This window comes from Macrotis lagotis, chromosome 1, assembly GCF_037893015.1.
Source record: "Macrotis lagotis isolate mMagLag1 chromosome 1, bilby.v1.9.chrom.fasta, whole genome shotgun sequence".
Taxonomy (NCBI): Eukaryota; Metazoa; Chordata; class Mammalia; order Peramelemorphia; family Peramelidae; genus Macrotis; species Macrotis lagotis.
Genome location: NC_133658.1, coordinates 341,509,851 through 341,536,437, shown reverse-complemented (window position 1 = coordinate 341,536,437; position 26,587 = coordinate 341,509,851). Strand labels below are relative to the sequence as shown.

General features: G+C 40.2%; 1 protein-coding gene across 4 annotated transcripts in view; it reads right to left on the bottom strand.

The window, feature by feature from the left end:
- Window positions 1-1,391: 1,391 nt before the first annotated feature.
- The window catches only part of WHRN (whirlin), a 132,595-nt gene continuing 107,399 nt past the window's right edge, over window positions 1,392-26,587 (bottom strand). For 2 of the 4 annotated variants that reach the window (XM_074211752.1, XM_074211755.1), the window contains 5 exons: window positions 15,766-15,837; window positions 13,616-14,201; window positions 7,906-8,111; window positions 6,773-6,895; window positions 1,392-5,707 (listed from right to left, as the gene is read on the bottom strand). In XM_074211752.1, coding sequence (XP_074067853.1) covers window positions 5,525-5,707; window positions 6,773-6,895; window positions 7,906-8,111; window positions 13,616-14,201; window positions 15,766-15,837 — 1,170 coding nt within the window. In that variant the 3' untranslated portion in view covers window positions 1,392-5,524. The remainder of the gene's footprint in view (window positions 5,708-6,772; window positions 6,896-7,905; window positions 8,112-13,615; window positions 14,202-15,765; window positions 15,838-26,587) is intronic. The other 2 variants (XM_074211753.1, XM_074211754.1) reach the window with 2 other exon arrangements.

Sequence of the window (26,587 nt, the reverse complement as noted above, 5' to 3'; positions counted from 1 at the left end):
GTGGAGACAACCTTAAGCAGCATGTTATAGGAGAAAAGGCTAAATATGACCCCAAAAGTCCAACTAGCTGTGTGACCCTGGACAAATCACTTGATATCTCAACACCTGTTTTTTCACCTTTCAAGGAGTTTAATGATATTTACACTTCCTACATCAGGGAATAGAAAAATACTTTGCAAAACTTTAAAAACAGAAATGTGAGCTATTATTAACATAGAATTTCATACTGAAAGGGACCATAAGGACTGACCATATAGTCTAATATCTCCATTTTTCAGTGAGGAAATTGAAGCCTAGTATGATCAAGTGATCTGGCCCAAATTACACAGTAGGTTATTACCAGGTAGAACAAAGGATACAAAATCAGATCTCCTAACTCTCAGCCTCCACTCAGAGTTCTAATGAAACTCTTTCCTGCTCTCTAAAAGGATGCTGGTGTCCTGGGCTTTAGAGTCAAGATCCTAATACCTGTTGAAAGTCTTTTTCTGAGTATGAGGAACTAATGCTTTTAGGACAATTTCCATTCACCTTCCCAAGGCTACAGGCTTCTCCTCCTCAGCAATCTCATTTTCAGGACAAATTTTAAGAAACGTGTTGGTAGGGGTGGCTGGTTAGGTGGTGTAGTGGATAAAACACCGGCCTTGGAGTCAGGAGTATCTGGGTTCAAATGCGGTCTCAGACACTTAATAATTACCTAGCTGTGTGGCCTTGGGCAAGCCACTTTAACCCTGTTTGCCTTGCAAAAAAAAAATCTAAAAAAAAAAAAAAGAAACGTGTTGGGATGAGGGAAGACGAGAAAAAACAAAATTCACTGAGTCACTTTAGTACATGGGAGGGTTGCCCCTCCCCAAAAGTGAATGGTAGTCTTATTCAGTAGTTCATAAAATTTTCCCAGGGAAAGCAGCAGGGTTATAGGTAAGATGAGGCAACTGGATCTTTTTCCCAAGTTGGGTAATTTTTAGAGAGCTGATAGCACTTTTACTGGGGGTGGGGGTGGGGGTGGGGAAGGGGTACTTCCTCTCTAAATGAGGGCAGAAGATATAATTGAACTTAGCTACCTGAAACTTCCTTTCCTGTCCAGCTTTTTCCTTAGAAACAGTGAAATATCCTAATTGCCCCTTGAGGGTCTCATCCACACATATCCTTATTACCCCATCAGGGCAACTAGATGGTGCAGTGGGTAGAGTGACAGTCCTAAACTCAGGAGGACCTAAATTCAAATCCAACCTCAGATACTTACTAGTGAGATCTTGGTCAAATCATTTAATACTTATTTCCTCAAATCCAGGGCCCTTTCCAGTTGTCCTGATTCATATCTTGCCACTGGACCCAGATAATTCCACAGGAGAAAGTGAGGCTGATGACTTAGCACAGCACCCCTCACTCAAATCCATGTCAAGGTGTTACCTACTTCATCATGGCCTTCTTGGAGAATGATGGACAAACATCAACTTACTATCCATCAGGCTTTCCATCCACCTTCCCAAGGCTGTAGGCTTCTCCTCCTCAGCAACTCATTTTCAGCAGCAGGAAAGAAACCTCAAGCCATTTCAAGGGTATGCTCCTTTACCACCCCTGGTCCTAGTAAAACTGTACCTAGTCACAGCTCCTGTGGGAGTGGACAGCTGTGGCCAGCAGTTCTTTGTTCTAAATGAACATGCTGCACTTCTCTCTGCCTCCTTTAAACCTTTATGGCCCTTATAGTTTATAACACAGTAATAGCCTGTAATGGTTTCCTAACATCTTTTTTTTTTAAATCAGAGCTATTTGTGTACCTGTTGTACTGCTGGGTCTAGATTGTTTGAGGTCCCGGTCACGTTAGTCAGATGCCAGAGAAAAAACACTAGCCTTGAAGTCAGGAAAGAAGCCTGGGTTCAGGTCTAATAACCATAGAAGCTTGGGTATGTCACTTTTTTCTGGTTTTCAGCTTCCTCACTTGTAAGACAGAGATGACAATTAACACTATCATATCTCACAAGTTTGTTGTGACTAAAGCACTCACTAAATCATAAAATGTGCTAAATGTGTGCTTAAATGTGCCAAGAATATGAAGCATTGTTTATAGAATATGATGAGTCTCTGTGTGATAGACTGGGTGACCAGAGAGCAAGCACCTTCCTCCATGGTTACTCTACATGGTTCACTTCTTTACTGTGTTGGTTTAAAGTAGGAGTTATCAAAATTTACAAAGCACTTTTCTCCTGATTAGTCTGTGAGAGTGGTAATACTAACAATAACTATATTTATACAGTATTTGGATAACTAGGTGATATATAATGGATAGAAGGCCAGACCTAGAGTCAGGAAGACTCATCTTTCAGTGTTCAAATCTGACCTAAGACACTTACTAGCTATGTGACTCTGGGCAAGTCATTTAACCCTGTTACCTCAGATTCCTCATCTGCAAAATGAATTAGAGAAAGAAATGTCAAACTATTTCAATATCTTTGCCAAGAAAATTCCAAATGAAGTCATGAGGAGTAGATACAACTGAAAAACAACTGAACGACAACAGCACAGTGTTTAGTATGGCTACATTTTTGAGATTTTTGTTCATTCGTTTTTCAGTTGAAATTGATACCTCCTGGCCTTATTTAGTGTTTTCTTGCCAAAAATACTGGAGTAGTCTGCTATTTTCTGATCCAACTCATTTTATAAATGAAGATTCTGAGGCAAATGGGGTAAAGTAAATGGCCCTGGTGTCTGAGGTCACATTTGAACTCATGAAGAAGAATCTTCCTGACTCCAGATCTGGCATTCTATCTACTGTGCCATCTAACTGCCCCAAGGAAGGAGATAAAAACAAATATTATTATCCCTATTTTCCAGGTGAGGAAACTGAAGTACCAAGAAGGTAGAGCTTGCCTCACAAAGAGGGCAAGTGTCTGTCAGGACTCTTTTGACCCCAGGTTCAGTTTTCTTTCTACTATATATGATGCTTCTCCATGGGGAAATTGATACTTAAGGAAGATTGGAACAAAGCCAAATGTATATTTAAATATATAGTCAGAATTCAAACACAGGTCTCCTCACTTCAGCTCCAGAATGTATTTCACTAAACCATGTTGTTTCATAAACACATGTACACATGTATTTACATGTGTGTTATCTATTCTGCTATTCATTCAACATTATTGAGCATTTAGTATATATATAAGGCTCTGAAGATATTTGAGGATGAATATTAATTTTGTCCTTCCACTGACTATAAACTCTTCAAGGATGAAGGCTTCAACTGCATCCATTTCTATATATGCATAGCAGAGGTCTTAGGAACACAGATGCATAGGCATTATCCATGAGTATGATTCACTTACCCTAACCCCATCTTCTGTCATCAACAGAGGTTTCTAACATATACACTAGGAGTTCCTGGCTGTCTTGCTTGATCCCTCACTATCTAGTTTTTTGATTTGCTGGGAATTGGCCTGGTTCACTGAGGGGAACTGGTTCATAAATCCAGCTCAGGTCTCATTCCTTTATGAAAGACTAAATGACTACTCAAAGCCAGCTGTCCTGAGGTTACAATAAAATAGACTTTAGAAATCATTTCTGGAACTGTGGCTATTAGGACCCTAGATAGTCTTTCTGAAATATACCTCTCTAAGCCATTTCATCAGGATATTGCACAGAAACCTTCCACAGTGTTTTGTGGGGAGAGAGGAATTTCAAAGATATCATAGGCTTTGATCCTTGGAAGTTTCTTAAGGATTGTAAAGTTTAACTCTCTCATTTTAAAGACTGAGAAAATGAGACCCAAAGACTTGGCCATAGGCACAGAGGCAATAAGTAGCTAATAAGAGAATTCAAGCTCAAGGCTTCTGACTCTCAACCCAGGGCTAGTTTCATTATGCTGCATGGATTTCCTTCAGTGAACAACCTCATGAGGCACCTTCAGGGACTCTGGAAAAGCCAGAGGAACTTGGTTCCTAAAAGGATTCATTCCTTTCAAAGTCCAACTGAGAGATGAAGGGAGACCGGTCTTCAATCAGTATGAAGCTGGCCCCCTTGTGGCTTGCAGAAGAGATGCATCAGAATGGATTGTCCTGTTTGGGTTAATCAATCAATGGGAATGAGAATCCCATGTGTCACTGTCTTGAAGGAACTTAGATAATAAAGGAGACCTGGAAAAGCTCTCAAGGCGTCATCTAATCCAAACCCCAGCATCAAGACATTTAAGGTAGTATTGCCTCCACTTTATGGATGAGGAAACCAGGGCCCAGGATAGTTAAATGATTTTCCAAAGTTCATATAGCTAGTCAGTATAAAAGAGAGGCACAAAATTCATTAAACATTGCTGGAAGACAGTGAAAGACAGCAGAGAGACTCCTTGGTGTGAGACCATGACCTTATGATGCTTTCCAATGAGAAGAAGGTAGGCCCCACAGGATACTTTTTCCTAACATGTTAGATTTATTGAAAAATTAAAGTCACAAGCTCTTCATATAAATCCACTGACATTGCTAGCCATTTACAAGGCATCCATTGTTAGGCTGTGCACAGGGTGATCAGAAAGGATAGGTGCTAGAAGGGAGGGGGGAGCTTGGGTAGAAAATAAATAATAAATAAGACAGTGGAGAAGAAAGCTGGGTGGAATAAACAGCCAGGGCAGGAGGACGCTTGCTGCCCACCCAGGATGTGGCACTGATAGCTGTAGGGAATTTCCAGGGGACCATCCTCTGGCAGCCGAGGCCCCAGAGCTCTCTCTTTACCCCTGCTCTGGCTAACAGTTTCTCAGAGGAAAGAGAGGGGATGCTGAATGGAGCCTTTGGGACAGTTGGGGTACATTCTTCTCTTCAAGGGGGAATAAGAGGGGGAAGGTGGGAGGAGCTAGTAGGTAGGGCAGAAGAGCCTCTAACCCAACTCAGAAGGGATTCAAAAGGGTTCAGGATGAAAGTAAAGGACAAACACAGCTGAACACATGGTAAAGACAGGAAATGTTCCTTACCACAGAGGTGGAGCCAAGTAGTGATAACTGTAAACAGGTGAGGGGAAAGATGAACAATAACTTAAGGTCTCTCCTGCTTCCTTTTCTGTTCTTTCCTTGAAGTTCTTTCTTTCCCTCCCCCTTGGGCCTCTCTTGTTCTTAGTCCTTCCTTGTTTCCCCATCTTCCTTCCTGCTCTCTGGGCTCTTTGGGGGCTGACTGCTAGACCAGGGGATGCTAAGATCTGTCTGCCTGATCATGTGCCTGGGAGCAGAATCCTCCCTGAGGGCAAGGGGCATGGGTGGGCCCAAATCTGGGCTTGGTGGTCAGGCTGGTTGGAATAGCTATGTCACATCACCTTGCAGAGCCAGGTGTGTGCCTGTCCCCCAGCCTGAGGAGAGGGGTATGCCTTTGCCACTAGCGGGGCACTAGAAGATCTGGGAAGGAGCATCTGTTTGATATGGAGCTACGTGCAGTTTTACACGTGTGAGACACAACACAGAGCTCATCAGAGCCTCCACTGGATTTGGTTACTTGGATCCTGGGTGCTCTCCCTTGGGCCATCCATCTTTCTCTACTCAGCTCTGGGGGTCCTTCCCCTAAAGCATCACATTGAACTCAGTAACCAGGAAGTCCACATAATCCCGGTCCTTCATCTTGAAGGCTTCAGCAATGATGCGGGCAGCCTCACGGTGTTCCTTGCCCCGCATTGTCGTGCCATTCACCTCCAGGATCACATGACCCACCTTCAGCTTCCCACAGTTGTGGGCAGAGCCACCTCTCTGCAAAGAAGATAGACAGGAAGAGGATGTCAGCTCCCATGCCCATTGCTCTAGACCAGCTACTGGTGGCTCAGACAGACTGGGCTCACCCAGCCCAATTAGGAGCTGAACTTTCTCCCATTAGTTCTAACGTACACACACACATGAGTAGTTAGTGAGAATGCCTTCTATATTTGTGTGGCAGCTGAGACATGTAGTGATGTTTACATACAAATTCAAAACAAACCCCTGCACCCAAAACATACTGGGTATACTATGGGTATACTCAAGTTGAACACACAGATCATATTAAATGCCCAAGTGGCTGATGACACCCACCCATTCTAACTTTATAGACTTGTTATATTCCAGATCCCGTCCAACCCCACCTTGCTCCAGGAGACAGGTAGTAACCTATACAACTCTCTGCTTCCATTTAAGCTTTCTCTATGACCAGGAATTGATTCTCTTCCTTTGTTCTATGTTCTATATTCCTTATTCACCTTTCCTGACTTCTGGTGGGAGGGGTTAATGACAAAGCTGAAATTAGTGCTGTCCCAGATCATATCTTTGCTAAGTTTCAAAGTACAAACTATTTTGGATAGGACCCAGTACTGCTTTGATTAAGATACCCCTGTGGGGAAAAAATACAGGGGAGGGGTGGCTAGGTGGAGCATCAGCCCTGGAGTCAGGAGTACCTGAGTTCAAATCTGGTCACAGACACTTAATAATTGCCTAGCTGTGTGGCCTTGGGCAAGCCACTTAACCCCATTGCCTTGCAAAAAACCCCCACCCAAATACATACATTTATATATTTATATTTATATTTATATAATATATATATATTACATATATATATTACATATATATATATATATATATATATATATATATATATATAGGGGAGAGGGTCAGGTAAGAGGTGGGGTGAGGCTAAGAAGTCTGGAGCCACTTAAAATTCTTAACATTCTGATGTTTTCTGAAATTCTCACCTTGGTTGCTTGGGAAAAGAAGAGTCACCTAATCAAAACTAGAGAAACCCAAAAAGGAGTTCCTCCTTTTCCCAGATCTTATTTCTATCCATACCTGAATGGTGACGATGCGTGGCAAGGGCTGTCGAGTATTAGCACCACCTTCAATAGCAATACCCAAGGTGGCTGCACTCTTCATCACTCGGATCAGAGAGGATGTGGGCTCCAAAAGACCAGGCTGAAGGCAAAAGAAATGTTAAACATCAACACCCAAGGTTGCTCTTTTTGTGTCCCTAAACTATCTTGTATAGATTTCCTTTCTGGCTCTAAAATTGGACAATTCTGATTTGTCTAGGCTCTTCAGTCCTATCCAAAGAACATAGGGTATCAGAGTTTGAAAGAGACTAAGAGTTCATCTGACCCAAACTACTCATTTAAAAAACTTATCCAGTCATTCAGCAAAGATCTGTTAAGAGTCTACTATGTATGATGCACATGTGTGTGGGGGGGAATACTTATAATATAGCCCTCATCCTCAAGGAATTTACAAATTATCAAAATGAAGACGCTGAGGTCCAAGAGAGGTCAATGACTTGTCTCAGGTCACACAGAGAGCAAGGATTAGAACCCAGTTTTTGTGTGTTTATTTATTATATGTTTATTTATTATATGTTGAGCTATTGTACAGGTTACAGCCCTTATGTGGAAGAAAAGCAACCCAGAAGCAAGCTAGATGGGTTTACATTTTCACCAAGTAGAGAGAAAACTCCTAGTATCTTTTGTCACCACACCTAGGGTGTGATAGAGGTTGGGTAATTTTGACAGACCTGGTGTCTAGTTTGCCAGCTATTGGGTCAATGTGCAATAGGAAGAAGTTTTTCAGTTTTCTGATTCAGTGTTTCTAGGAATGGGGCAAGACCAGCATGAAAGGAGGTGATGAGAAAGCCTCTATGACTGAGTGCCCTGGAGGCAGGGTATGGCAAAACCCTACCTGTGGGGTTCAAGCACAAAATGCATACATCTACTGACCAGTTTATGCCTCTCAAACCACACCCATAAGCTGGGTTGAGAAGAGAGTCAATCATACCCCTTGCTCACTGGCTTCTGAATCACATTTAGGCAACCCCTACCTTGGGCAGATATCACCCTTTCCCCATCTCAATACACCTTGGAAATGTTCCCCAAGGTTGAGTCCAATCCCTAGCCTGCCCTAGCTATCAAGTTACCTTGTGTCTGTCTATTCCTTACCGGTTTGGTTGTTGCCTCTGCTGCCCCCTCATTCCGGGGGAGGTCCTTGCTGCCTCTGCCCTTCGAGGATGCTTGTTGTCGGCCTCGGTCCTTGCTGCTGGCCTCTGCTTCCCCGGTGTCCACACCACTGTCTTCACTGAGAGTCTGCCCGCTGTCTGATAGTTGGGAAAGGGTAGAGGCTGCTGGGGGTGATAGCGGGAGAACAGCTGTTAGCAGGAAGGAAAACAGAATATGTTGTCAGGAGGTGCTGAGTAACACCTGTGGAATCTGGCCCTCCAAGTCCCTTCTACTCTCCACATGTAATTGGACATAAGGCACAAGTAGATAGATAGGAGGTTAAGGATGCTTGTTAGGGCACTAGATTGATCTAGGAAATCTTAGTTTCTTTTCAAGTAGCCCTGTGAGACTATGGGACCCAGAGATTGGTATAGGATTTTTTGACTTGAGTCATAATAGAGAGAAGCTACACATTGGCAGTAGTGTTCTCTAGACAGTTAATTCAATTATGAGATATATGCAGAGCTATTCCACAACTATATTCTACTACAGAGAAGCCCACCAAAACTGCAAGAAGGCATCGCTTGGTGATGATCCATGATTTAGTTTATTGAAATTTTTTCTTACTTCTTGTAAAGTGAAAGTATGAAAACAATTGAGTGTCATCCCTTTCTCTCTATAGGTCTTGACTTTTGTCCTGCCACTGGACTTGGAGGATTCAGGGAGAGTGAGGCTGATGACTTTGTACAATTTTGCCTCATTTAAATCAATTCACACAGAAGTCAAGACATAGCCTGTGATGTCATCGATTCCCTTAGAAAACAAAGGACAAACAACAATGGTGCATGATGTTTGTTCTTCGTTCTTGGAGAAGACTATGACGTCAGAGAGGTGATGCCATGACATGTACATGAATTGGATTTGAGTGAGGGGGGCGCTGTGCAAAGTCACCAGCTTTACTTTCTCCTACAGAGTCATCTGGATCCAGTGACCAGATATGAATCAGAATGACTAGAGATAGTCCTGGCTGAGGTAATCAGGGTTAAATGACTTGCCCAAGGTCACATAGCTAGTAAGTGGCAGTTAGGTGGTACAATCAATAGAACATCAGTCCTATAGTCTGGAGGACCTGAGTTCAAATCTGACCTCAGACACCTAATACTTAACAATGGTGCAAACTATATTCCCATTATTTCCTTCATTGTAGAAGGATGGGGAAGGTCTACAATGGTTATCCTTTGGTTACTGTCAAATATCACTTCTATTTAGATGACTTGTAAAAAATCTTTATCTCTATCTGAACTCTGATCTATCCAAGACCCTGACAGCTAACTATTGGCTATCTCTACATGAATACCCCTCTAGCACCTCCAGATGAGCATATCTCAAACCAGAGATGTGTTATTAAATGTTTAAATGACTGGGTCTCAAAAAATATACAACACATATTTAAGTTTAATCTTCATTATTAACATTGTCTCTATCACTTTCTTAAGGTCTAAAGTATAATCAACCAAAACAATATATCAGACCCTGCTTTATCCAGTTTGTCAATCTTCAAGGTGGAAGCTGAAGCTCAAGGTGAAAATTTAACAATAGGCCCACCCTCTTGCTTAATCAGGCACCAACACATTCTTGTCTTGAACCAAACTCATCTTACCCTTAAATCAGGTTTTCCTTCTGACTACCATACTTATATTTATGTTAATGTCAATTATTTGTGTCCATAAATTTAGCAGTGATGTTGATTCCTTTCTCTCCTTCCCTCTCCTCTTCTATCCAATTAATCAGTTCCAAGTCCTAAAGAGTCTATCATCTTTCTTTTTCTCTCTATTCATTTTTGTGTGTGATTTTGCAGGACAATGAGGGAAATAAGTGATTTGCCCAAGTCCACACCAGTAGCTAATTATTAAGTGTCTGAGTTTGGATTTGAACTCAGGTCTTCCTGACTCCAGGGTTGGTGCTCTATCCACTGGGCAATCTAGCCCTCTCATTTCCTCTCTATTCTAACTGCCATTCTAGTACAGACTCTCAATATCTCCTTCTGGACAACTGCAATAGTCTACCATGTCTTATCTCTGCTACTTTTTCCTTCTTGCAATCCATTCTTCATCCCGCTCCCAGAATAATTTTCCTTACACATATACCTCTTTGTTTCATATTCCTCTGTTTGGCATTCATGTCCCCCCATTCCTTGGTCTCACTGTTTTTCCAGCTTCTTTTTCCTACTAAGAAGTTCCTTGAGGGTAAAGATATTGTCTTAGCTTAATTCTTTGTACTCTAGTATTTGGTATAGTGTTCCTGAACGCAATAGGCACTTAATATATACTTATTTTTCACTGAATTTTATTTTACATCACTCCCCCTACACACACTGTACTTCAGCCAAAATGGACTGCTCTGTATCCTCAGACATGACTGTATTTTGCTCACATTGTTCCCAGAACTTGGAATGCCTTCTTTTTTCTTTGTTAAAGTCCCTGTGCTCTAAAACTCAACCCCCAGCCCACATCTTCCATGAAGCCTTCTCTGATTACTCCAGTTGGAAATTTTTTATCAGGCTTCCCCTGGGCTTGTTTTCTGGCTCTTTTATGATCTTTTCATGTATTTTTTTGAGGCACAATGGATGGAGTACAAGGTCTGTAATTAGGAAAAATCAACATTCTGAGTTCAAATCTGGTCTCAAACACTTATTAGCTATGTGACCCTAGGCAAGTCACTCAACCCTGTTTGCATCAGTTCGTTATCTGTAAAATGAGCTGGAAAAGGAAATGGCAAACTATTCCAGTATCTTTGCCAAGAAAATCCAAATGGGGCCATGGCTGAAATAGCTGAACAACAATACTGTGTGATCTGGGTTGTATCCCCTAACTATTCTATAAGCAATTTGAGGACATAGACTATCATTAAGTTTGATATCTCCTCCAGGACCTACCACAAGACTGCACACAGCAGACACTAGCTAAATGTTTATTGAATTGTATTGGAAATAAATAAAGGGACTCTTTCTGACAATGTGGTTCTGATAGAGTTGTACCTGTGCTGAAAAAAAAAAGGTCCCAGACAATGGCTACAGAAAATAATAAATCACTCGCTTTCTCGAGTCAAGACAGTCTGTGAAATAGGTTGGAATTAAACATGGTAAGAAGCAAGATGAGAGACAGCAAGAGGAAGAGAGCCTGCTCCCTGATCAGAGTTGGACACCAGAGTTGGAATCCTGCCTTTCTGAGGTAATTAGAGTTCAGAAATAGGATCCAAATGGATTTCAATTGAAGAGAATTCCTTCTTCTCCAAAAGCCTACTAACTAGCCTAGAGAAGCTTAGTTTAGGATGGAGGTTCCTATTCTTTTTGTGCCATGGACCTGCTTCTATGATTTGATGAAAATAAGGGACCTCTTTTTAGAATAATGTGTTTAAATGTATAAAATAAAATTACAAAGTAAACCAATTATATTGAAATATAGTTATGGAAAAAAAATTTTTAAACTTACAAGACCAGAGGTTGAAAACTCCTGGTTTAGGGAGTCATGTTGGGTATTTCAAGTCTTACTATTCTATTCTTTACTGGTCTCTGCTACTGATATAGACTATAGTTCTCTAGACTTCAATTTCTTATCTGCAAACTGGGAGAAATCATCTTTCAACTCTGAGGTTAGGTAGGAAGGTTTGTGGTTTAATTTCTGATATTTGCTCAATGATCTAAGTTGGTATTCTTAACCTGGGGCCCATTAACTTTTTTTAAAAAATAAATATTTTGATGACCATTTCAATATGATTGGTTTCCCTTTTAAGGCTATGTATCTTATTTTATGCATTTAAAAGCATTTTTCTGAGAAGTTCCTAACTGTCATCACTCTACCAAAAGAGTTCTATGACAGATAAAAAGGTTACAGCCCCTGATCTAGAGGTAAATTAAACAGGTTCAAAGTTTCAAGTGCTTCCCATCATCATCTACTGGCATCAGATCTCTCCAGCTAGCAATGACAGGTCCAACCATAAGAGGGCAACATGGCTCAACAAAGCCATGCTTTCTCTTATTTGTTCTGAGGGAGGGAAGTAGGAAAGCTGGCAATGAATTGTGAGACTGTTCCAAGCCCTGCCTTAGAGGGTATCAAAAGTCAATTGAGAATCTCTCCCTCTTAAAATGTTGGATTTCCTACTTGGAAATTTGGAACCAAAGAAGTCAGTCGAATCCTCCTAGCTTTGTCAGCCACTGGGATGGTTCATCCTGGAGGTGTGTCATTGCTACCCAGGGAGGAAGAGAATAGAGGTGAGGGTCTGAGATAGCTCAGCATTATCTCTCCACATACACAAACCATAGCACTGTGTGTAATATACTGTAAAAAAAATGGTCATATCCCTTTCTATTTTCTCCCTGTCATTTTAAAACTCATTCTAAGGACAAAGTATGGAAAGCTCCCATTAATCCACAATGGCTAGGGAAAGACATTTTTTTTTGGTTACTATATACCCTACTATCCATATATTTAAAATATTATAATAAATATTTGATTGAATGACTGGTTCTTGGAGAAGTCATTATTTTACTAGTTGGGTAATTCAGCTGTCAATACAGATTGCAACCCCTCTTAGCCATAGTGGATGACGCTTTTTAAACTAAAGCTTCCAACCTTAGACCAATCTAGTGACTCTCTCCTCCTTATTTAGCTGAGTTGGTCCTTGAACAACAGATACCTATCACCTTCCCACCCTCAAAGTCTTTCCAGCTTGGTAGGATCTACTACACTTAGAATGATATTGTCATGCTACGCTACTGTCAAAGCCTCTGGTCACCTTTCTGCTACAATGAGGCAATGGGGTTAGACATCAGTGGAGGATACCTTCTATAGGTGGGGAAAAGAATATTCTAATTTACAAGATTCTTGTAAAGAGCAAATGAGATAATGTATATTATGCAATTCGTAAAACTTAAAGTATTATATAAATGATTATTTTTCCCCTAATCTGTACTGTGATTGATATGGGGAAGTTCTAATGTGAAAATTCTCTCTAGGTCATAGAAATTGGAAGTTCAACTATAACGGGAAATCTTAGAGAAGTAGGTGAAGCACAGAAGAGGTTAAGTAACTTTTTCCCTGGTGTCAGAGTGAAAATTGTGTTAGCAGGACATGAACCCAAGTCTTTGTGATTCCAAAGTTGTCCATCTATCCAATCCACCATGCTGCCTTACTAATATGGGTTACCATTTTTTAAAAAAACAGGATAGAATCAAATATACTTATCTCCCTTGGGTCTAACAGATCTAGAAGGAAACCTTGGAGTCTTCTTGTCCAGTGTTCTTGGAGAAACTGAGACCCAAAGAAATAGAATAACTCTCTGAAGGTACACAACTCATAAGTGGCAGAGCTGGGATTTGAGCATAGTTCTTCTGACTTCAAAGTCAGCATTTTTACACCATAGTGCACTATGTAGCACCCATTAAAGATTACACAGAATATAATTAGGTCACTTAGGAAGCTTCACAGAAATCTCTGCAATTATCACTGAATAGAAGGGACAAAAGATGGAAAAGCAGACTTGAACCTTTACTGGCCTCAGGGCCACAGTCTGGAAGGAAAAAAAAAACTGTGGGTATGGAATAAGCCCCTAATATCAGTTTCTTTCTTTGTTACTTTCTCATAAAAGAAAAGGGTAGAGAAGCAATTGTAGACCCATGAGTAGGGAGAGAGATTCTGTCTGGTGGGCTACTCACCTCGAGTCTGTGGCAGGGCCCTCACTTCATTCACATCTGGTTCACTGTTTGGCCGGTGTACTTCCACCATAACAAAGTGATGGTTTGTTCCTGACTTGGGGCTGGTCTTATCAAGGGGCATGGGGACAGCAGTAGGAGAGGGAAGAGGAGGACTTGGGAGGCTGCTCCCTGAGGAGGCTTCAGGGGACATGCCCTTCAGATGAGTTGGAGACTGGACCCTAGGGAAGGGGCCTATTGGATGCTGGTTGACAAATGACAGATGTGTATCCATTGGTCTCTTCGAGTTGTGACTGGCTGGAGAAATTGTGGCATAGATGGGGCTGGCAAGAGAACCCTCTATGGAAGAAGTGGCTCCAGTGGATGGCATGCTGGGTGCATCCTTCTCTGGCTGACAAGTTGGTGAGCTAAGGTTGCGGGGTGCTGTGAAAAAAAGCCCCGATTGAGAAGACTCTGAAGAAGGGCGTTTGAGATGGTCTTTTCCAGTCTTTCTCTGTTGGGGAACAGAAGAGTCAAGGGACTGAGCTGGAGGAGGTGGTGGTGGAGGCTTGAAGTTGGGTGGTGGCTCAGAAAGAGATGCAACATCATCCTGCCAGAAAATCCAACAAGAACAGAGGCCATCAGACTCCATCACTAGAGCTGGGAGAGAGACTCAAGAGATGAGAGGTTGAACCAGAACCAACCAAGATCCAGGCTGGAATTCTGTCTCCTACAGTTGTCAGGGTTCTATCAGCCACGTGACTAGGCCTGCTTGAATAATGCAGCACCATAGTGGAAAATCTGTGTCATCTCAGCTGCTGATAGAAGACTGACCCCTGTGGCTTGGATCTTGGCAAGTGTCTCTGCAGACGGAATTGTTACCTAATAGCCTCCTCCTTTTGGGAATCTTACTAAGTCCTTGGCATCAGCAATATCCTATAGCAATGAGTCTTTACAGACTTAATTATAGGCAATATTTAGAAAAAAAGACACTTCCTTGGCTTTGCTTCATTCTAAGGGGTTAGCTTATAACAGTAAAGAGCACAGTGGGAGTGGAGGAAGAAAAAATGAGCATACAGGTGACATTATCCTTCAACTCTACACAAAGATTCCTAGCAGCTTTCAAACAGGAACAGAAGAAGATATAATAGATAATGTAGGATGGTAGCTGTTAGGACAGAGAAAACAAGGATTAAACCAAGAGAAACAAAGGGAGAGAGCTATTGCAGTCAGAAAGGACCGTCTGATAAAAAAGATTAGACCTAGAAGGGACTGGGAACCCACAAGTCTCTGAGATGTAAGGGTCCTTCTCTAAGCCCCTTAAGAAGCATCTACTCTCATTCCCTCATTTTATATGCTGAGGATACTGAAAACCAGCAAAGGGACCTGTCAAAACCTGCCAAAAATCCCACTCACACTGGAGGGAAGGGCAGTGCTGGCTCTAGAACTCAGACTCAGAGCTCCCTTTTGTCATTACATGAAGTGTGTTTCATTAAAACCAGTTTAGTTCCTGGTTTATTCCATTGGTTTTTTTGGTGTAGTTTTGTGCCAGCTTCTAATTTCATGAGAGTGGGGAGTCCCAGATATGGAAATCCCCTGTTCTTTTCTATATCAGCTCCTCTTCTGTAATTTAGTGCTTTAGAGAACTGCCCAAGGACACTGAAAGGATGAGTGCTTAGTCCAATAGTCACAGAACCAAGTCTATGACAGAGGCAGGACTTGAACCCAGGTCTTGGTGGTTTCAAGACAGGTCCTCTAACTCAAGTCTGATGTTAACTACCTGTTCTACCATGGAAAAGTCACTTCAACTCTCTGGGCTTAAATTTCCTCCTCTATAAAGAAAGAGAGTTAGATTAACTGGCTCCTGAGGATATGAACTTATACTTTATGATGGCATGCTGCTTCTCTTTTAGTTCTCTAACCCACCCCCCAACTTGGAGATACTTGGGGTTAAATGGCTTATCTAGGGTCATACAATGAGAGCGAGAGCGAGAGCGAGAGCGAGAGTGAGAGAGAGAAAGAGAGAGAGAGAGAGAGACACCAGATCTGAACTCAGGTCCTCTTGACTCCAGGGCCAGTGTTCTATCCATTGTACCATCTAGCTTGTTCTAGTTCTTTAAGATCAAAATGTCCTATTCCAATTAAAGGCCAAAAAAGAAGATGGAACATCTTACCAAGGAAACATCTGGTAGAGTATTGATACTGCCCTGGATTACTTCCCCAGTTTCTTCAAGGTCTAGTGTATTCTAGAAAGAAATGGAAAGGAAAGCAGTGAGCAAAAACACTGAAAGGAAGCAAGTTACTTGTCCTCTGAAAGAACTACCCCATCTTTCTACTACTTCAATAACATTTACAATATCTCTCCTCTTACCTCCATCACCTCACTAAAAACAACATGTGGAGGAAATTTTTTTAAATTTTGCTTATTGTTAAAGTGAGTACCGGTTGCTAGCTTTCACTTCTGTATGTTTCATTAAGTGACTCTTCCTGAGAGTCAAGTACCATCCTTTGAGAATGCCCAAGTAGTATTTATCTCTGTTCCTTCATCTGTTGTTCCCATCCTCTGCTGTAAAGGGTGAGGCCTCCCAAGGTCTTGGCAATCACCAATTTAAATCAGAGCCAGATGTTTGCTTTCTGTGTAATTGCAGCCCAAATGACATTATGAAATGTCAAAATATGTCCTGGCCCATGTCAACAACTAAGGTAGAGACAGAAAAATGAGCACCAAGGAAAATGAAATTAATTCATGGCTCTCCAAAAACCATCCTGGTAGAAAATGGCAATCAGGGAATGGGAGAGAAGCAATTTGGGTCTAAAGTGACTTTGACTAAGCACTCCCAATTAATGCCAAAGAATTTATAAAGATATCATTTGCATGTATTAGGAAGAGCAAAGAGGAATGTAAGAATTTTGTTGATGTCTCTTGCAGTTAGAGGAGCAATTCCCAGCATCCAAATACAGCTGAGACATGCACAGGTATAGAGAAAAAACATAACCTTGGCCATAGTGGGCCTCATTCAGCAATTTGAATTAGCACTGAGCCATGTCTAGAGGATGACCAACTTGGTGGGTTATGATCACAAGGCTAGTTGGCAGCAGAGCTAGGATTCTAATCCAAGTTTTCTGATTCCAAATCCAAGTGCACTGGCCCAAGCTCTGTACTGATCAGCTATGTGACCACAATTAAGTTACTTGACCTCACTGAGGGAATTTCACCTATAAAATAGGAATCAGGATACTTGTACTACTCATTGTATTGGCACTTCCTATTCTAGCCATATTTGGGTGCTCAACTGAAGAGATGTCAAGAGAGGAGGACTTTGTAAGTCACAAAATTATTACAGTGGCTTGGAGGAGAGGATGAAATATTAATATATGGATGAATCATAAATATTGGAGATAAATGTATTCTTGGGGTGCAGGTTCTTCTTTACAGAGATCCTTCTATTCTCTAAGGGCAAGAATGCAGTGATAGGCTTCATCTGGTGAACCTGTCATAATGCACCCTTGCTTTCAAGGTTTCACTTAAGGACTGCCCTCTCCCTGGAGATTTTCATAAGAACTCTTTCCAATGAAAACCCAAAGTACACTCTTACCTCCATTTCCCAAATTGACACCTAGCAAACACTTCTTTGTATCATCAGTAATCTTTCCCCAACCTCACCGACAAGGCTAAGTAAACCTGGAAAGTTACTTAACCTCTGCCAACCTCAGTTTCCTCTTCTGTAAAATGGGGATAATAATAAGATAGGCCTATTGTGAGGACCAAAGGAAATCATACTTATAAAGCTTTTTAAAAATTTTTTGTTCTGTTAACTGTTATCATCTCTGTCCTCACCTATAAACTGAAGAAGTTGGACTAGGTGATTTCAAAGGGTCTTTTCAGCTTTACATCTATAATCCTACACTACATATTCTTCCTTTTGGGCAAGCTGAAGACCTCAGAAAAGTAGTTATGGTATTGTCAGAGGCCTAGGATGATGACAGTAGACAGCTGGAAGGCAAAGAATGGTTTTTCTTCATCACTGCATTGGTCAAAATTGGCATTATTGCATTGTGGACAGTGTGAAATATTATTTCATTCTCTGCCATTAATGGTGTAATTGATGCTAGAAGGTGCCAAAGAGAAGAGAACACATCTTCTGTTCTATTGCCTGTTATTTATTGTTGGATAAACAACTGATTAGGCTGGAGCTGCAGGACGTCTGCATTTCTCCATCTGCTAAATCCAGTTGCTCAGAAGGCTCCTGTCCTTAAAGTCTTACCTCATTTGCTACTAAAATAGACAGAGACAGCAGTTTAATAACCCAGTGTATTAGTCAGCAAAGATATTCAAAGAATAGGCTTTTTATCGCTAAAGCTTCCCGATAAGGATCAAGGTCAGAAGAACTGCTCAAATGAGGGAGTTAAGAGTAAGCACTTACAGAGGAAAATGGCATAAAGATTTAGAACCTAGACCCAGAAGAAGAAGCTTCCAATAGGGAAGGAAGATATTTGGGGGGGAGGGCTGGGGGAGAAGAGGAGGCAGATCCTCAGGTCACATTTTCCATCAGTGTCATTTGGGAGAGAAAGGGAACCCACCTAATTGGAAGTTAGAGAAAACAATTAAACTTTACGGGAAATCCCTGATCCAGCTGAAATACTCAGATTGAAAGCTTTCTTTCCCTCCCTTCCCTTAACACTTAACACACTTCCTATCTGCACTATTATCCTGTTCTATGTATATGAAGACCTGAAGGGCAGGGTCCCTATCTTGCATTTCCCTCAGGACTTATCGAAATTCCTTGCACATAAACAGGTGCTAAATTATCATGGGTTGTTAAAGAAAGAAAACTGAGTTTGGATTTAGAAAACCAGTATTCAAATACCAACTCTGCAACTTATTACCAATGTGACTTTGGATAAGACTCAACTCCTCTCTGAGCTTCAATATCTTCAGCTGGACTAGACTTAGGTGATCTAGAAAATACCTTCTAGGTCTAAAATTCTATGAATCTGTAAATCTTCAAGAAGCTACGAATTGAAGAGGATTTCCTAGAAACCTTTCCTTATCGTCTTCTAAATTGGAGATAAAAATAAAACAATTTTTCAGGGTTGTCAAAAGCAGGGCTAGGCCATCCCTAGTATCTAATATTTTAGGTCAAACATAGGGATTATGTGTGGCTACAAATTGTAATGACTTTTAAGCACAGGGTTATGACTTTCAAAGCAAAGTATATTAAGATTTTTGCCATATCTGGCCATCACCTCCAACAGGCCCACAAATGTCTGGTAAATGTGATTATGCTCTGCTATCATTTGAATATTTAGCTTTTCACTCTATTAAAAACAAAGACTACTATAAAGTTACTACTTTGGATTCTTTGTTTTATTATGTTCTGTTTCTGGTTCTTTATTTTATATGTAAATGATCTAAGTTTCAATTTCTCCATTTGTTAAATTCAAGGTTTGTACCGAAAATGGAGTAGTAACAATTTATATTTTAACTCTTACATTTTATAGTCTAATGCAAGGTTTCTTAACTTGTGGTCTGTGAATTTGTTAGAAAGATAGATGAGTGAGAGTGGGGCGGGGGGGGCAGGAGGGAAGGAAAAGTAATGACAAACTATATTTCAAGGTAACTGATTTCCTCCGTAATGATGCATTTAAAAATATTATCATGAAAAAGAGTTCCTAGGTTTTGTCAAATTGTTTAAAGGGGCACAAAAAAGAAAGATCAAGAACCTCTGTTCAAAAAGTCTCAGAATCTTTGTAAATATTTAATATTTACATTTAATATTAATACAATAGCACCTAGCACAGACTTGGTGTACAGTTGTTTAGCTTGTTCCTTCCTCTGTCTTCCAGATCGAATATCTCCTATACCCCCTTCCTAGTAGTTCTTGTTTGACCTTTGCTCTTGAAAAGGACTATGACATTAGGAAGGGGATGCCAGCAGAAGTTGGATGTACCACTTGTTGGATGTATTATACAGCTGAGATTCTTCTATATACAGGATGAACTAAATGGCTTTCTGTGGCCCCTTCCAAATCTTACATTTTGTGACTCTGATCCTATGCACTAAGACCCCTTCCAGGTCTAGCATTATAGTTATAAGGTCCTTCCCACCTCTAATTCTCTGCTCCTATGACCCTTCTAGTTTTAACATCCTGATTTGTAAGACTCTGCCTATCTCTAATATTCTATAATTCCTTTGTTTAAAAATCTAACAAAGGGGCAGCTAGGTGACGTAGTGGATAAAGCACTGGCCCTGGAGTTAGGAGTACCTGGGTTCAAATCCGGTCTCAGACACTTAATAATTACCTAGCTGTGTGGCCTTGGGCAAGCCACTTAACCCCGTTTGCCTTGCAAAAAAAAAATCTAACAAAATCTAAATCCTCCAATGAAACCATATTGTCTTCCACAGTCACACCCAATGCCATCGGAGACAACATCTGTTCTTCCTATTCTACAGCTCTGGAAACTCAGAGATTAGTCAACATTCTCAAGATTGCAAAACCTCAGTGAAAACTCAGAAGTAGACCCCAGGCTTCCTAGCTCTTGATGGAAGGAGGACAACCTGCATATTCCTTTTATGGTACTTATCCATTCCAAGAGCAGGAAGTGGTTCTTAGAAATGCTGCAGGCTCTATCAATGAATAAACATGGAAGACAAATGGGGTTGCTGTTTGCATTTAGTTGTTTTCTGGAGCATCTGGTAGAGGTGCTGAGTTTGGCATTGTTCAAACATCAATTTCCAAAGTTTAGAAGTTAGTATTAAACAATTACATTACATCTTGCCAGCTGCAGGTTATTTTGTGTTGGTTTTTTTCCTGGTTGCTATTAACTTTTTACGGTACCCTTCTTCCTCACTTTGACATCAAGAATATTGATGGAATCACAAATCAAGGTTCCACTAGAGACATTAGATGAACCCTAGGATTAAGTTGTTTTCTTTAAGGTTTCTGTGTGCAGAATTTAATGGGAAAGACAGAATGGTATGGGGGAGAAAGACCTCGACTTAGGCTGGGAGAACCACATTTAAATCTTAGCTGTACCACTTTATAGCTGTGTGACTTTTACAAGTCTGTTCCCTTATTTTTAAAAATGAGAGTTGTTCTGCTACAAGAGTCTTAACACAGATCCTAAAGTAATCTGTGGAAATATTTCAGAAGATTCAAGAATTTGGATGACAAATATATTACATCTTTATTTTCACCAACCTTTAGTTTCTTTTGTAAACCTTTGTATTTTATGTATTTAAGAATATTCTTCTGAGAAGGTGTCCATAGGACTCACGAGTTTGCCAAAAGAGCCCATGACACAAAAATGGTTAAGAAACTGGTCTAAATATTCTCAAACATCCCATTTAGTTTTAAAATTCTCTGTAATTCTATGCAGAAGGGAGAAGGGACATGGACCAAAGACACATAAATGGAAAACCAGGTGAAAAATAATCTTAACCTAATAAAAAAAAAATCTCAGACCAAAACACATTACAGGATCAAAGAATTTAGAAGTTAGAAAGGACATTAGGGATCCATCTAATCTTTTCATTTTATAGATGAGAAAATTGAGGCCCAGAGAAGTGATTTGATTAGCCCAAAGTCAGATTTAAGTTGCTGACCAGGAATTTGAAACCAAGTCCTTTCCCTAAATATAATACTTATACTACATTTAAGACTCTCACAGTTTTCGTCCTCAAGTCAGCCAAATATAGAATTGGCCCTGCACAAATCCTTACCACAAAGGCAGATGTTACATAAGCCCACTGTAGATAAAGGTGAAACATTTGTCACCTGAATTGTTTCTTACTCCAAACTTCAGAGCAATGTTAGTCAGAGACTTGCAATAAGAACTTCATATACCATTAAACTGTTGGGTGAATTTATTATTCCAGGTGCTTCACTGAGGGCTCTGTTTGTGTATGTGTGTGCATGCTGAGGAATCTTAAAATGGAATTTAAAAGAAGGAATATGAGATCAGGGGCCCATCAGCTCAGGATGAACAGTGACTGGGGATTTCAGCCAGGGTCTGAGACATCTCAGCAGGATTAGCAATTTGAGGGAAAGAAATGAAAATATTATAAACAAAAGCTTCTCAATTTCCTCTCTCTATGGATTCTCACTTCACTTAGTGAGAATATAAAGAACCAATCTTTACAGAATGCAGAAACTGACTTGGAAACAGAGGGGAAAAGTTGTGGTAGAATATAGTCACTAGTCTACTGAAGAAAAAACAACATCAAAAGATCTCAGAAACCTAGTCAATGTAGTATCCAATTGTGACAATAGAGGATTGATGATGAAGATGCTCACCTCTCAACAAAGAGGTAAACAAGTACACAAATGAGGAATCTACTGGTAGACAGGGTCAATGTGCTGATCTATTTTTCTTGACTAAGTTTATTTGTTATAAGGGAGGGAAGGGGCAGTAATTAGGAAATGGAAATGAAGGGGGGGGGGAGAAAAGAGAATAGCAATTTTTTAAAGAGTCAACCAAAAATAGGAATTCCAGGTCAATATTCTAGGAATGGCAAGGACTTCCAGAGGCTATTAGGTGAGTTTATGTCTCTGTTTCTGGGGGGGGGGGGGGGGATTACATTTAAGTAATTCAATTAAATTCAACAAATATTTATTGCTACCTATTAATAGCAAGGCTTTGTATTGCATCTACTGTGCCAGAAGGATGAAGAAAAGGAGAGGAAGAGGAAGAAACAGGGAAAAAGCAAGAAGGAAAAAAGAGGAGGAAAATGAGGAGAAGAGGAAGAAAAGGAAGAAGAGGAGGAGGATGTGGAGGAGGAGGAAGAGGAGGATAAAGGAAAAGGAAGGAAGGGGAGGAGCAGGAAGAAGAAGAAAAGAAGAAGAAGAAGAAGGGAGGAGGAGGAATAGGTAAAGGGTCATAACTTTGACATGGAGGTGCTTCAGTCCTTCTACATGCAGTAGAGTTGGGACTTGCTCCCAAGTCTCCTCCTTTAGTGAATAATTTCATTATCTGTTCAAATGTTTTTCAGATCTAGCATTCTGTCATATGTCATATTTAACATTCTATAGACATTCTTAAAGTCTTTAAGCTATATTTTGTAACCTATCATCCTATGCTCCAAGAACTATTTCAGTTTGAAACCCCTATCTTCTGCTTCCTATTTCTAATATCCTGAATCCAAAGCACTGAATCATTTCTCTCTAAAGACATTGTAACTAAGCACTTGTATCCATCTTCACCGATCTAGGCTGTATAATTCCAGTCTGGGGAGGCAGTATAGTGGAAATGATGCTGGATTGGAAGTGAGAGTACCTGAGGTCCAATTCCAGCTCTACCATTTATTCCCTGTGTCGCAGTGTACAAATCACTTAACATTTCTGTTGACAAAAGGGGAGAGTTGGACCAGATCAAGAGTTTTTATTCCCAGGTCTGTGAATTGCTTTATTTTTTTCCAAAATATTTTGATAACTGTATTTCAATATAATTGGTTCCTTTGAAATCCTGTGGTTTTTATTTTATGCATTTAAAAATGTTACTTTGTGAAGGGATCCATATGCTTCATCATCCTGCCAAAGGGATCCATGTCACAAACACAGAAGGTTTAAGAATCCCCAGATGAGGGGTGGCTAGGTGGCACAGTGGATAGAGCACTGGCCCTGGAGTCAGTAGTACCTGAGTTCAAATTCGGCCTCACTTAATAATTACCTAGCTGTGTGGCCTTGGGCAAGACACTTAACCCCATTTGCCTTGCAAAAAAAAAAAAGGATCCCCAAATGAGATAATCTTTAAAGATCTTTTTCAGCTCTAAAGCTGTAATTCTTGAGTTTTTCCTCCTAGTACTTCTTTCCCAAGATTTTAAAATTCTTGTATTCTTCCCTGGGTTATTTCCTGATTTAAAGAGCAAATTATTTCCTTGTCTTATGGTCCATCTCAATCCTCTGGCATTGATGCTGTTTAGCTAACTCACTAAAATGTTCACCAACTGACTATAAGTTAAGAACAAAAACTCTATTTTTGAGGAACTCATGGGAGCAGCCGGGTGGCAGAGTGGATAGCTCACTGGTCCTGGAGTCCAGAGGACTTGAGTTCAAATCCGATCTCAGACACTTCATAATTGCCTAGTCACTTAACTCTGTTGCCTCAAATAAATAAATAAAATCTAAAAAGAGAGACTCATGAAAATATTGGGTGGATTTAAGTTTCTTTTTGAAAACAATCCCATGAAATTTCATTAAAGATGGCTGAAATCTAGCTACTATTCAGCGAATAATTTTGGACAGTTTGTCTGAGGTATCAGTCGATCAATAAACAAGTATTAGTGCCTATCATGTGCCAGCACTGAGCTAAGTGCTAGGGATATCAAAAAAAAAAAGGCAAAAGACAGTGCCTTCAAGGAACTTACAATTTAATGGAAGATATAATATACCAACAACTATTTATAAATAAATTATGTAAGATAAATTGGAATCAGTCAATAGAAGAAATGCACTAAAATTAAGAAAGATCAGGAAAGGCTAAGCAAGCCTAGGTCAAGATATAATTAGATTTGCTTTTATAATTAGTTATTTTTTCAGTTCCCTCCAATTCTTTGTGACCACACTGGGTCTTTCTTGGAAAAGATACTAGAATGGTTTGCCATTTCCTTCTCTAGTCCATTTTACAGATAGGGAAACTAAGGCAGAGTTAAATGACTTGCCCAAGGTCAGCTAATGTCTGAGGTCATATCTGAACTCAAGTCTTTCTGACTCTAGGACCAGTACTGTACCTACTGTGTCACTTAGCCACCCTTAACAACAAATAACAAAAGTGTCAAAATGTAATTCATGCTCTCTGAAATACCCTCAATAGTAATAGCAAAAAGTAAAACCTACTTTGCATTTGTATAGGGCTTTACCAGAATTCAAAGAAATTTTATTTGATTTCATTAAGATGGGCAAGGCAGGAATATTCCCCCTTATTTTACAGAAGTTGAGACTACAATGAGTGGTTCAGCATAACTAACAAGCAACAGGACTGAATCATAAATCCGAGTCTGTCTTTTCTCACCAACTGGATCATAGAACTAGGGCATCCCTGTCTTTTCTGTGGTTCAGGGAGAATCAGAAATGCCTTAAACAGGCTAAGGCTAAGTGAGGCAGGTTAGACTCTAAAGAATTGAGAACAATCTTCCACTTCTACTGCCCTGAAAATCACAGACCCAGCAATTTTAGAATTGCAAAGGACCATAGACACCAAAGGGACATAAGACAGGCTTCATTCTATGAAACCATAAATTTGGCACATTTCTAATAAATGTTTGTCACATAATAAAATATCAAAAGTGATATTCTTTCCACAGCACCCCACCTTTAATCAATACAACTTTTAATTTTGTTATCTTAGCTGTTATTTTTTTATGGGGAGGAAATGATGTTATTTGGAATCAGGTGAAAATTCTCAGGGTTGACAGTATTAAGCAAATAAAAAATAAATGCGATTTCACGATTAGGAGAACTACATTTGATATTCCTTGATCGTTAGCCTGTTTGTGGAAAACAGTTGCAATAGGAGAAGGCATTTAACCTGGGAAAGATAGCCATTCTGACTGATAAAAGGAATTATTCTAAATGGTAACTGTTCCCCCCCCAATGGCAGTGACGAAGTTCAGGGACACTGTTACCTAAATGTTTCCATCTGACCCTGTACATGTGCCAAAAAGAAAAAAGGGGCAACTTTGCTGCAATAAACAAGGTTTAATTAGTTATTCTGAATGGGTATGTGAATTTGTAAGGAGGGAATTTGTTGGGAGTAGAGGTAGTGAATGGATTATTCTCAGAAAATTGGAACCCTATCCTTAAATAAAAAAAAAATTTTAAACATCTTCTGAAATACTGGTAAGAAGAAACAAAGGAAAATACTTTCAAGACTTTTTAAGGAGTGATTCAATAGGGAGAAAACTCCCCATCAATTAGAAAAGTTCAAATATAAGCTAGATCATGACTTTACTGAAGGCCTGTATAAAGGAATTAATATTTGGATAAGGATTGGGCCTGATATCTTTTGCTCTTCCAACACTATAATTACAAAAATCTAAGAGTGGGACCCCCAAAGTCAGTTACCAGGACCCTTGGAGTGGTGAGATTGTAGGGTGCTACCTCCCTTTCAACACTCCTACCCTGACAGAATACTTCAGGAGGGTTCTTGAAGGTGACTCCAAAGCTATGGAGTATTACTTAATGTGCGTGGGTTCCTTTGTGGCTAACAGCCCAGCAGGCTTCTCTACCTTATAATGTACCTTCTTTAGTACTGAACAAGAGGTAATGCTATAGAGATCCAGAATTCTTAGCCTGCTGCAATAGTTATCCTTGTGGCCCATGGAGAGCTTGGGTATAGGCTGAGAGTCAAGGGCTGACTGAGGCAGGTACAGAAAGAAAAGTAGGAGGCCACACAAAATTTTTAGGGGTAGTGGATTACAGTTTTCCAGCTGAAAGGGTCATTGGAGGCATCTATGGTTGAGCCCCTTCATTTTATAGATGAAGACTTAGAGGACCAGAGAGGTTGACTGAATTTTCCAAGGTCACAAATGTCAGAAACAAGATTCAAATTTGAGGCCTCTGACTTTGAATCAAATCTCTTTCCACTGTACCACCATCTTCCTGTCTACCTCCAAACTATTCTAGCCTTCATCCCCACTGGAAACCATGACTGTAGCCCTAGAATCATCCTGGGATCTTATCCTTATCTAGCCCAGATCCAGTCCTGTACTCTCACTTACCAGACATTTCTAAACTATACAGTTCTATACCCATCCCTCTACTATTGTCAACTCCTCTTTATGTAGTATTTTCCTTAATTAGAAAGTAAGTTCTTTTGAGGGCCAGGACTATCTTGCTTGTATTTCTATGCTCACTGCCTATCACAGTATTTGGTATATTTGTTGTTCAGTCATTTCAGTCATGTCTGATTTTTCTTGACTCCATTTGGGGTTTTCTTGGTACAAACATGGAGTGGTTTGCCATTTCCTTCTCCATCTAATTTTAGAGATGAGGAAAC